Source organism: Thunnus maccoyii, chromosome 6, assembly GCF_910596095.1.
Source record: "Thunnus maccoyii chromosome 6, fThuMac1.1, whole genome shotgun sequence".
Lineage (NCBI taxonomy): Eukaryota > Metazoa > Chordata > Actinopteri > Scombriformes > Scombridae > Thunnus > Thunnus maccoyii.
This window is the reverse complement of record NC_056538.1, coordinates 10,805,235-10,818,868: the sequence shown is the minus strand read 5'-3', so window position 1 is coordinate 10,818,868 and position 13,634 is coordinate 10,805,235. Positions and strand designations below refer to the sequence as shown.

Below are 13,634 nucleotides of genomic sequence, written 5' to 3'. Positions count from 1 at the left end.
GGTTAGTTCAAAGTGGAAACCAGATGGTGTTTTTGGAACAATCTTCCAACTTCACTCTGTTTCCTGGAGATAGTGCCAACATAAATTGTTTTTTCCCTTTCTTAAAGCTCAATTTCCAATCTCCCCAGGTCACTGTAGACAGCTGTTCTCCAGTAGGACCAGCCTCAAACTCCAGGAGTGGCGGCTGCCTCTGAAGGATGGGGGAGCTGCTTATGTGGCATCAGCTTGTGGCTTATAGCCTTAGCAATATGGGCATGCTGTCATATGGCTGGCTGAGTGGATTACTTCATGGAAGAACAGACTAACTGACAACCTGAGGTCCAACATATTGATCATGAGATATTCAACTGTGGAACAGCAAAGAATTTACTCACTTAAATGAAGGCAGATGTTTTACTATGCATACAGCAGACTGAATAAGGAGCGCTGTATTCCTTGTAACACATCTGTTAGAGTCTGTACAGTATGTGTTCATGAGCTTCAAAGTTTTGTTAATGATGCAACCGGAGGATAGTAGTCAAAGCTTAGTTTAACACATCTGATAGAGATTCAGGGCACTGGAAGTGTCATATTTAGAAGTCATGTCTTTACATAGCCTAACATACAAATTGACATAAGATAATTCTGTATTACAGCATCATTAGACCTTAATCTAATGTACAAAAAATTCTTATCCTTTATACTCTTTCGCTCTCACTTTCAAATTCCCTCTCAGATGAATTTGCCATTATCTGCTTGATTAAGCAGGGAGAGCATGTAGCTGAGCCAGCTACCAAAACAAATCCTCCCCAATTGCACATCTGCATGTTCTTTATTAATTAGTCTCAACAAATGGCATTCATTTTCCCCCCACATGGCTCAGCTTGTTTGCAATGCAAACACACAGAGAACCTTGGCTTTGCTCGTCCCTAGTGCATTCATTTCCCACTATGTGTTTGAAAGCATGTTTCTATGTGGGGCAACACTCTGCAGATATGCAGCTGGACTAGAAAATATTTGAGAGATATTTTAAGTTATGTGATGAGTGGGATTTAGTGGGACATGAGATTGTAGCATCAGAATCATATTTCACTGCAGTTTTATGCCGCGGGGTAGGAGAGTTTACACTGATTAAAAATCCAAAGGGCGTAATGCAAGTAAAGTCATGCAGCTGGAGAAAACAGCATCAGGGGGTAGACACCCCTCTGCTATCAAATAATTACAGTCAGCTAATGGACTGGTATGGACAACTGAAGTCAGCAGTCTAACCGGGGCTCTGAATCACCTCTGTTGGCTTTAAATCCCTCTCATTTTGACAACATCACCAGTACATACTGTATTTAGATGCTAATTTGTCTAACCTTAGGTCAGGTAACTCTGTATGAACTTCCGCGGGAATAAAAATGCTGAGGTGATGTAAATCATGAGCATTAAAATGATGATAAAATAAAATACTGTTGTGAAATTCATTGGATTTTGGGCTGGTTTAAGCTGTGGGCAACGTGCCAGGTTGTGTTTAGATTACTCTCATTTGGATTGCTATAAGGATGACGTTGAGAGAAAAAGAGCACCTATGCGTGTAGGTGAATGGAATGTGAAATGTCGAGAAGGACGGACAGACTGAGAAGATTTTAATCACTGGTTGCCATTAAAATTGTCTTACTAATATGGTCAACTAGGTAACTCTGGGTAGGAAAATAATACTAGGACAGCCACACAAAGTAACATGAAAAAAGGCATTTATGCAGATGTCTTGTGGACGTTATTCCACATCTTCAGGGAATACACATACATTTCAGGAAATTTGCTTATTTGCTGTCTCACTGAAAGTTAGGTGAGACCATCTATATCAATTTCATCTCTGTGCTTTCGATACAGAGCTAGCACACAGAGTGTCAGAGACCAATAGCTTTCAACTAAGAATTTCCTATTTCTGATTTGGAAAGGAAAATAAAATGGCACTTGAATTAAGAACTCTCAAAACTGTCCACACAGCAAATGTTACTTTCACAAGACTGTAGGCTTACAGTTTAAATTTCAGCATGGAGAATTTTTCAATATCAATCAGTATACCAATAAGTACAGTTTGTTGCGTAATGCATTGTGAATGCCTTATAACAGGCAATCGTGTTTTTCACCCCTTCATAACTCAAATAACTTAGGTGATGCACTTTCCACTTTTGAGGTCATACCTTTGACCAAAAATGGGGATAAAGGTTCTACGCAGAGATCAAAGGGACTTTCAGGCTGGCAAATTATAATGCAACTCAATCAGGTCCCGGAAGGACAGAAGTGGCTGTAGAATGCAGTAGCTTCTATCACTTACTTTATCCAGCCCTCACCAGGGTCCCACTTACACTAATAGCAACCATTCATCAGAGACCATCTTTGTTACAGGGCTGAGACACATTACAGCACCACTTCTAAAACACATGAGAACACAACATGCAAAGGAACATGAATTTTTTGCGTTAAATGTGGGATGGTGTAGAGACCTTATCCATGGCTGGCAACAATCCATTTATAGAATAATACATTTTTTTGAGATTATGAATTGAAAAAACACTGACTGAAACTTCAGAAATAAGACAAAGTTTGGAATTTTTCAGTTTTATGATTTCTAATGACTTCATTGTAGCACCAGTGATGAATTCACATGACTATGGAGTGCTTATCATGAGTAAGGAATGTATGTCATATACAGGACTTGACAGGATTTTGTTGTGCATGGCCTTGGGCAGTGATACAGTAGTTCTTATGTGCACAGCAACAAACCATTTCTCATCATGTCATTAATATGCAACACTGGATCATTCCAGTTGCTTTAACAAAAGGGCTTTTCTTTCTGGCATGAATGATGACCAAACTATAGTATCATTCATAGCTGAAAGCTTTAAAAGTGACCTATTACAGTATATGGGAACATTAACATTTTGAATGATGAATATGTGAATATAAATGGCATGAAGCCCAAGTTTAACAGGAAGTAGCATGCAGTGTGATAGAAGAAACAAGAACATTTTGATATTCAACTTTCCAGTGTATGGTGAGCATATTTTATAGCACTACTGGCTACTGGCTGTGTATATTTTTATAGAAGCATATAACACTGCCGACAATTATGTACCAGTGATGTTAGATCCTGAAGAGTAGCTAGTTCTTGCTGTAGAATAGAGATAACTCTCAAGCACTTGTAAAGAAGAGATGGTCAAGTGTTACATTTATTTCACAGGCTGACAAGAAGTGCATGAAGGAAATGTTGCTTTAATAGGTGTAGGGTGATAGCTTTCACCTTCTTTGAGAAAGGTTCACTAAGAGAGTGCATCAGCAGAAGAAAGAGAGGTTCAGTTTCTGTTTCTTGTGTAACAAAGGGGCAATACATTCTCCTCTGTCTTGCATTTTTCTATTGCCTGACCGTGGTCTCTAAATAAAAATGTTAAGAATCACCTTTGATAATTATTGTGTTATTATTATTATTATTATTATTATTATTATTATTATTATTATTATTAATTCACTTACAAGCAAAACAGCCCTTTTTGAGAAGTGAGCATTAATAATGTCAACAGAGATTTTTTCAATCAGTTTTTGGGGAATGTCTTTTTGATATCTGACATATTTGATTAAAACCTGGGGGAACGGAAATATGAAAATCATGAGTCTGAAAACAGTAAGTCTTATATGGAGCAAGTGGGTAGCGCTGGGTCTGAAAAGTGTAGCCAATGCGGAAGTGACTTAAACCTGCATTCTTTCTAATGGCCAGCAGGGGGCGACTCCACTGGCTCCAAGAAGAAGTCTGACTGTATGGAAGTCTATGAGAAAATGACCCAACTTTTCTCTTGATTTATTACTGTAAACAGTTTCCTAATGGGTTTATGGTCTCAATCACTAGTTTCAAGTCTTCTGCAATACATCATGATGTTCATTTTGTAAATGATTGTCCCATGTAGAGTAAAGTAAACAATAAAGCAGGGTATGATTTAGGGCGTGGCTACGTTGTGACTGACAAGTCGCTACCGCGGAGACTATGTTGGTTAGGTAACATAACCATGAATCACAGAGTAGGCGTAGCCATGGTTGTTATGTGTTTTCAGTTCATGAAAGTTAATTGTAATATTTAGTTGCCTAAAAAAGTCTTGTTCAGCAGTTGGTTGTAATAAAAGACCTTGAAGAGTTGAATGCTCGTTTTTTTTTTTTTGTGTGTCAGTTTTTTTGGTTTTGGTTTTTGTTTTATAAAGCACACAAGCAGTCATTGTCACGTGGCATGGTAGATCTCTGGTTCAGCTGCTTACATGTTCCTGCTAAATACATAACTTAACTGGCTGGGGCTCTTCTGTATAGTTTGCTCTATAGTTCTCCCTGTTCCTGCTTGGGTTCTCTCTAGGTACTCCAGCTTCCTCCCATAGACCAAAAACATGCAGGTTAGGTTAATTGGTGACTCTAAATTGCCCATATGTATGAATGTGAGTGTGAATAGTTGTCTGTCTCTACACTATATATCAACCGGGTGATTGACTGGCGACCTGTCCAGGGTGTACCCCGCCTCTCGCCCAATGTCAGCTGAGATTGGCTCCAGCTCCCTTGCGACCCTCTAGAAGATAAACGGTAAAGAAAATGGATAGATGGATGCTAGCAGTGTGCTATGTGTCAAGTAACTTTCTCAGTTTACCACAGTTATTTATACTTTGTTGGCCAGTTGAGGCCAATTTCCTGGTAATAAAATGGCATTTTTTGAATTGCATGGCATCTTCTAAAAAACCCACTTTTGCTGGCTGCATCCTTTGAAGATAGGATACAGCGTTTGTGTGCTGCATCCTCTGAATGACAACAGACACTTCCCATCAAAATCTACTCAGTTGTCCCACCACACTGCCCTCTGTGGAAGAGCAATCGCAGAGGCCAGACCTATCCAGACTGATGTGGTGTCTGGTCCTTCAAGAGATGGATGTAAAGTTTTATCTGCTTCCATCCTCTTTGCCATTTTCCGTTACTCATTTGTCCACCACCTGATTTTATTGCAACAGAAAGACTGGGTGCCACACTCTAGCCACTTTTTTTGCAATGCACAGTGCATTCACATTTAAGTGTTGTACAGATTTCCAGCCTCCAGCAACATTATCGGAGTGTATAGGAATTTTAGCCTTTTTTCAAAAGATGCTTATACATAATTAAAGAAAACTCAGGTATTCACAGCTTTGTAAAAAGTAACTGAAATTTAGATACACCTTCACAATCACATATATAAACACACATCCCTACACTAGGCAGGTATTTAGGGTTGCCCTTATGTGTCTGCGGAACAGTCTACAATTAAGTGTTTTGCTCAAAGCTAGATGTGGTGTACATCTGCACCACAGAATATATTTTTTGTATTTTTTGTTTAAAAAAAACACACAGTGTTTCAGATGCTGTTGTTGAGCCAAGAACCTTGTAATCAAATTTGGCAGCATTGAAATTAAGCAAATTGATACCCAACACGAATGAATCAAAGTTCAATTACAGCGTGTTTCATTTCAGGAGCAGCTTAATTTGGAAGTGGATCTTAGCAAAAACTCTGGAGGCTCTGCTGAACTGTGCTGAACACTTTACCTGTCAAGTCAGAGGAGGGGAGTGGGGGGTGAGGACGAGAGGCTAAGCCTTGTGGGAGACAATTTGAATCTCGACAATTAGTCTGTGCTGTCGCTCAGTTTGATCTCACACTGTGAAAAATGTTTTCAGGAGCTTTAATTGTGTAAAGAGCACATTTTGGAATGCTAATTGCAAATCTGCTGCACTCATTTTTCAGGGTTAAATCATACATTCAGAAGAAAGGATGATGCTATGATGGCAAGCATTTATAACAGACACATCATTATACATGGTGACAAATCAGTTTACATGTGGGCAGACTTCCCTCTCTGACTGCATGACAAAAAAATGATGAGGACAAACTGCAAGGGTTGCAAACACTAACAACGGTTAATCATTTTTATTCCCGCGCCTGAGTTGGCCTGATCGTGCCGTGCCCGCTCTTGCCATGCTTGCCTCTTGTGGTGTACATAATGAAAAGAATGGGGCCGTCAGTCATAATGGCTCTCTAAATAGCATTTTCTGCTTTATTAGTCATACTTAATGGTGTTGAAGGGGCTGTGAGTGATGCAAAATCCCTTTGTTCAAAGCCCTTCTCTTACTGTGAACGGTTCTTGATCGAAAAAAGATTCCCTGACAATTGAGGCTGAATGTGTTTTACACGCTGGGCTTACTTTGCCTATTTTAGAGGGGTATTGTGCATGCTCTCATCAAAAAGATTGATGGCGTGAGCAAGGAAATAAAAGAGGTGGAGACAGTGTGCATACTGCTACAGCAGACAGGTAGTTGGACCAAAAAGACAATCCTATACATTTTAGATGGACAGTTCCCTTGATATTTCATCATGGCAAACAAAAAAAAGTGACGCATCACCAATCCAATCCATCCACCCACCTACATGGTGTATGAAAGCAAAATGGAAACCAATTATAAATATCCATCAGAGCTTAAAATGAATTCTAGATGTTTACAGAGAATTAGTCATGTATGCTTGTCTGACAGTTTCATGCCTTTTACATGTAAAATATACCTCAAATATTGAGTGATGCACGTCATACCACCTGTACTGATCACTGACCAAGGAACTTCATGAAACAATAAGATAAAACTAAAGAGTAAGAGGGAGGGGGAGAAACACTGCAAGACATAGAAGTAAAGAGAGAAAGAGAGGCAGAGAGGAAGATGTGGTATGCTTACGCTGGATGTCAATTGTGACACTGGTCTCCTTGCCATTGGGGTCTGCCTTGTTTGATGCCTTACAGATGATCTTCTGACCTGTCTCGATGTTGGAAGGCGATAGGTAGAGTGTGCTCACGGTGCTTTCTCTCCTGCCATCTCGGAGCAAGGTCTGCAAAGAGTGAAGAATGACAGAATAAAGTTGAAAGTAGGATAAATGTTTGAAGTCTCTACATCTATACCAAGCATGGTCGGTTGGTCAGATGGATTGCCATGCTGAAACCTTGCCTCTGCATAATCAATATACTCCAAATACTGTACACCCAAAACTTAGAGCCAAACACATATTGGATTGCAACTTCAAAAGTTCAAATTCAAGTTAGGATTCAAAACTGTTTAAATTATGTACAAACAAGGAGAGGTTGAACTTAACAGTTCACCAGATAAGCTGTGATGGATAAGGTGTCAAAAAACAGCAGTAAATTCATGAATACACACATCTTGTCTCTTGGAGAACCCAAGCCAAACCTTCAGAACACTCTACCCTATAGTTTTACTCCAAGGCTGATTGATATGAAAAAAAAGTAGAAATATGTTTTTTGAGCCTCTTTTGTGTGTCTGGAGAGCTGCGCTCTAGTGCATGGCTTGTCATACTCCACAAAGAAAATCAATCTTCTTTTCAGCACTCATCCTCTGAGCCCTCCATTGTGGAAGCCATCTGGAATCGGTTGGTAGAGCTCAGTAGCTCTCACTCTCCCTGAAACGCTCAGGGGAGGGCTCTGGGAGTCTATGTTAACCAGTGCGGGACAGAACAAAGTCACTGACTAGAACAAATTGCGTGGGCAACGGGGCACAGTGTGGTCAACCACAAAGCCAAGATGCATTTCCCTGCCATCTCTTTAAAGGAGACTTGCGGTTGCCCTGTGTTTTTGAAGAAAAGAAAACCCTGCAATAGTATAGTACATGAAACACTTTCCTAATATAGGAACAGAACTGTAAGGATCTACTGCAGCATGCTGACCAGAAGGAGCTCACAGTGGACTTGCTTTACTGCACTGCTACCTTTGGATTAGCCTCACAAATGTATAGATTTCTCCATGGATATCTCATTTACTTAGACTCCTATAGCACACCACACAAGAAAAATATCCATGTTGCATCTTAAAGTCTACACAGCATTTGAGTATGCACTTCTTTCTTTCTCTAAATGTTATGGCACTTATAGTACAATGGGTTCAAGCTCTACACAGACACAGAGGGTAAATTGAGATGTCATGACTGAAACTTAGCCAGGTACATTGTATTAAAGTTCAAGAAAGCTAAGGAGCATTTACATTTCAACCACCGTAATCACTACCCATTAATCATTAGCTGAGTCAGTGGCTCATTGTTAATGTACAAACCAGTAGTAATTATCTCCTCCATTTCCCTACTTTCATGCAAGGGTTTTATTTTTAATAAAACTGTAATCTGTGTGCCTTCCTTCTCACTTAAGCATACCATATTCTCAATAATATAATTAAAATGTCATTGAACTTGTAAAACCAGACTGCAAGACTTTGAAAAAGAGATATTTTTATCTGAGCACTTTATAGTTCAAGTACCTCAAGGTATCTCACATGAGAACATCTGTAAAATTGGATTTAAGATAAACATGTTTTTTTCGGTGTATTAATGAGCATTTTACAGTATAGCGATATTATAGATGCCATCCATGTGCCTGTGAAGTCCATTTGTATGTGAGGAACCATGTGATGAAATTCATAGTTGTGCGTGAGTCACTTCTAAAGCAGAACACATTAGCTGTCAGACCTGGGATATGTCAATGTAATATCCTTTCTGACACAATCAGGATTGTTTCCCTCGTCGCTCTGGACCTGTCTGAAGTCATTAATCTTAGAAAGGGGGTTAGCTGGCTGCTGCATTGAATTCAACACCATGCCACATTACAAACTGATAAATTTTCATATCACTGCCTAGAGCCTATGAGAAGAATCTTTTTAACCATGCTAGGAGAGGAATGGCTGAGGCAACAAGATTGAGATGAAAAGGGTTGCTTTCTTTCTAGTATATTTTAAAGCTGCATTAGGTGATTTCTGACAACTTGAGGAGACAAAGAATCACAAATAGCAGAAACTTCACAACATGGACATCCTGTTGGAGCTCTCTTTTTTGGAACCTGTTGAATTCAGGTTTAATACTGGCATTTTAGTCCTGAGCTTGTTCACATCATCTCTCTTCCAACTACAATTTTTATTATCTATCTATCTATCTATCTATCTATCTATCTATCTATCTATCTATCTATCTATCTATATCTATATCTATCTATCTATCTATATATATATATATATATATATTCTAATGTGTGTGTGTGCTGCAGCAGCCCATAGCCAGCTAACATAACAATAGCTAACTTAGCTTGACTTAAAGCTTCAACTTCCATGCCAAGCTTTCACTTGCCAAGAAGGTGACCTGTCAGTAAAAGACCAGCCGGTAGCTTGAAAAAACCTTTACAACAGGATTACCTACTGATTAAAAAAACAGCTACACCAAAAGGATTATCTGCTCAATAAAACTTGATGTGCTGCCAGCCAAGCTAATTCATTGTTAGCCCTAAACCAGTACTGTATTTACTTTGAACCTCTACTCATATTTATCAGAATGTTAATGGTGCTGCTGTTCCATATATGAAAGTTTAAATTGTAAGTGGCCCACATTATATTGTCAAATTCATCAAAACACTGAACAGTTTAATTTCAAAGTCCTCTAATTTGCAATGAGACAAGGAAGACTTTTTGCAAGATTTTTGAGGATATTATGTGATCAGAAAAACAATTGTGCTTACTATAAACTCCTCTTTCTTATTACAGTATACTTTTACTACAACAAAGTGTTTCAGAGAGTATATACCTGCCAAATTCACTAAAACATCCCACTATTTGGAAACCAAACAAAAAAAGGTTTGGATCTTGAGTAATGAGCGTCGTTTAAAGCATGCAAGTAGCAAGCAAGCATAATGTGACCATAAAAAAATTAATATATATAAATTATCATACGAGATACTCCACCGCTGATGTATAATAAATTAAATAATAAGGAGAGATAATCTATGCGCTAGCAGGCTAGCTAGCAACTGCCTTTTCTCAACATGTAGTGTTAAATGTTCATGCACCATTTCCTGTGAGGTCTTATGCATGTATTACAAATACACAAATGTTGCATGACAGCTGTGGTATACAATCACCACAATGAATGTTTTTAAATTTTTTGCAACAAAAAAATCAAACTACAGAAAAAAATCAACATTGAGATGCATGTTTGCTTCTTTTATATTTATTCTTTTATTTATAACTAATAAAAATGTGCTCAGTCCAATGAATCACAATGAATCAAATCAAGTGGATGTCTTGAAGACTGTTTGAGACAATATTTGAACACGATAGGGCTGAACTTTAAATGAACATGAACATGAATTATGATTTAGGACTGACTTAATTTTGAAGCCATATTGTCTCATAAACCTAAAACATTAACTCAGAATTGAAAATGACCCACTGAGACCTGGCAGGCATGCAGGGAAAGCCTTGATTGGGTCAGTGATAGGGAATGTAGAGGAAATAAGCCTCACAGGGATGATATTGAATTTACCAAATAAGCAAAAGCTAATGATATATGCAACATTAATATTCTACTAACCCATCCAACACGCCTTTGATTTGCCCAGATATCAAATGAATCTTTGGGTTATATTAAATCAGCCATTTATAATTCTGGACCACACAAGAGCTCTTTTACTAAAACTGTTAATTGCTTTAACATTGTACAATATATTTATGCAGAAGTTAAAAGATATCTTTTTTTTTTTTACCACGGTCACTGAGGTTAAATAAGTTTCTTTTGTTTAACTTAACTCAATACTCACCTCAAAAAGATCATTTACAAAGTTGTTGAAAGCAATTAAAGCAATTAAAAAATTGATCTGTGTTTCAGATCACAGTTTTAAATTAAATGCTGAATAAACGAGGTTAATTAACTTGCCAGAACCTTTTGAGGTCTTTAAAAACTGGCGCAGTAAATTACTGTATACTAGTGTTGAAAGTAAAGAGCCCTTTGACTCAATATCCTCCTCAACTGTTGGGGAACACTACACTTGTCTCTCAACAAAAAAAGTTGACATATTTAATGCCCACTCATTTTTTAATTAGTTACTTTAATTGTAAGTATTACCCCACCCCATTACTCAGTTAGTGTGACGATTAAAATGCAATAAAGCACTCTAATTACACAGAAAACTAACATGGATATTGGGAAAAAAATATTGACACTAAGAGGCATAAAAAGCAACAGTTTTAACACTTGCTGGAAAGCTAGGGAAAATATAGACAAAAATAGGACTGGAAAGATGATAGTTATTTCTCTGCTGAAAATGATAACTATCAACAAAATGGATCACAGCTTCATGTAAACTTTAGCAATTTTAACTGGCATTAAAAAGTGACATGATTTTACTGCAAAGCTGAAAGGGTATACAATAAAAAAGTACTATCTTGCCAGCAAGAACAGCTCAAAAAATGTCATTATTACTTTCTATTTTTTTTAAACCACCTTACACTTAGATAACTCCCCAGTCCCCTGCTCACCTCTCAGCTTGGCACCAGAGCATTCAGAAAAAAAAATATGTAGCACATTGGGGAGAATGACTTTCTAGGAGGGGAATGCATCATGTTTTTCAAATGATTTGTTGTACCATTCCAGTGCAAAAGTATCATAGAGAAAGTGTGCACACCCCCAAACCACAGCTCAGACCTGGAGGCAGCATATAACAAACAGTCCTTTACTGTTTGCTACTGAGCAGCTCCACTGGAGCAGATGGCAGTGTTTGAAGGAAGAGAGGACATTATTTATTAATTTCCCCTGCCCACATTTTCACAGCTTGTCTTGATATTTGAACCATTCACCTTAGTCTGGCGAGTTTCTGCCTCTTAATTATTTGGGATGCCCCTTCCATAATATACTTTGTTATGTTCTTTTGAAAGCTACCCTCACTAATGATAAGCACTGCATCAATTCAGTGATTCTCTTATTTGGTAAAACCAACACACATGCTAAGTGATAGCTTTAACTGTACTGTACACTTTTTCTTTAACCACTGGGCCAGTAAATAGTTTTCTAAGAGGTCATATAGATGAGGTTTTGGAGGCCTTAGTGGGAAATTATCTGTGGGTCAGAACTATCATTAGATATGACACCATCAGGAAACCCATTTCTGTGAATCCTCCACCACATCTGCTCACATTAGTCCTCTTCATCTGCGGGATATGAGAAGACCATCAGAGCAGATGATTATACTTACAAAATGTCCCCCTACTGCTCTTCGGACCCCAAAAAGTGCCATCTTCTTTTAATCGAACCCATTGCTTTTTAATGGTAGGCAATAGAGATAAGAGGGGAGAGGGACATACTTGGGCTCAGTGCAGGCATGTGAGCATCCATCAGCCACCAGCACAGAATGTTGTCATATCTTCCTTCCCTTTCACAGGAAGTGAAGGCAGGAAACGCACTCTCCACCCACCATTAGCAAGCTGCACCTCCAGCAATCACTTTATTCAAATCGGCCTGGTGCCATACCCAAGTCCAATCAATGGCATTTATCTGCTCTTTGAAAAAAAGCCAATAATGGGATGAGGCAGCGCAGGGAGTGAGGGAAGGCGGGGGAGGTGTTAGTGCTCTAAAGTGCCTAGTCTCTTTATGTCCTTTGTTTAAATGGAAATAGAACATGACAGTGTTGATTGCATGATTAGCTTGAGGGATAATGTCAGTCAAGAATCTGTGGGGTCAGGTGATCGTAACACCAGGCTGGTGTGAACAGCAGCTATCGTGTGTTATGGTATCAAAAGTGGGAACATGATCTGTCATTGGGAATCAAATTTCAATTTCGCCAAGAAAAGGTTCAGACACAGAAAATGACAGTAGATTTTATAACAGGTTGGGAAGATGAAGAAAGACAGATGCCACTGAAGGAGGTGATCAAAAAACCAGAGAGAAATGCAAAGTCACTGATAGTTCCATGATCTCACCATCTGCTTGTCTGAGTTGATTTGTATACTGGGAAAAAAGGCCAGCCATCTTTTTGTAATCAAAACACAACCTGGATTTTCAAGAGATTTAATTTCAAAAAGTAGTCTGGATGCTGAGGCAAACGCCCACCAATGAGTAAGGCAGTCACTCTGAAACATCTCATGGATGTTTAGCTCTTTTGGAGTAGTTATTTACAGAAAAAAAGACATGAAAAATGTAAAGTAACAGGTGTTTTCATTCCTGTTCATTTCATTTCATTTCCAACATAAAACTAGTCAAGAGAATGAATTCACAGTCACCATGCAACTCTCGCCCATCATGCCACACTCACCCTGTCCCCAGCCCATCTACAAAAACTTTGAGAAACATGTTAAAAAATATTTTTAAAAAATGGTTAAAACCATTAAGTACAACTTAGCAAATTTTAGACATATTAGAAACTGTCTGTCTTTGGATGCTATTTATGCATGCTATGATTCTTTCCCATATATATTATTGCATCATATGTTGGGAGCAGGCCAGAGAAACAGCCATAAGACCTCTTGAGTCCTTAATTCTAAAAACTCTGGACAAAAAGCCAATGCATTTCCATCACTGTAGGGTACTGGAGAAATAGAATTTACTGATAATTTGATCATTTTAGATTGTTTTCAAATTTGTGCCTGGTTTATAAAATTTTAAATGGTTTCCTCCACTATGTGACTTTGTGTATACTCACTCAGTAAGTTCTATTAGATCCTCCAGAATATCCTCTATACAAGATTGTACCATTTCGTCGCACTGCATTTGGGCAGTCAGCTTTCTCTGTGAAAGCTATAACTCAGTGGAAT

The 13,634-nt window shown here is 38.3% G+C and overlaps 1 protein-coding gene across 1 annotated transcript in view; it reads right to left on the bottom strand.

Annotated features, from left to right (window-relative positions):
• Positions 1 to 13,634, bottom strand: part of kirrel3b (kirre like nephrin family adhesion molecule 3b) — a 67,799-nt gene that overhangs the window by 36,727 nt on the left and 17,438 nt on the right. The window contains exon 4 of the mRNA XM_042413271.1: positions 6,745 to 6,895. Coding sequence (XP_042269205.1) covers positions 6,745 to 6,895 — 151 coding nt within the window. The remainder of the gene's footprint in view (positions 1 to 6,744; positions 6,896 to 13,634) is intronic.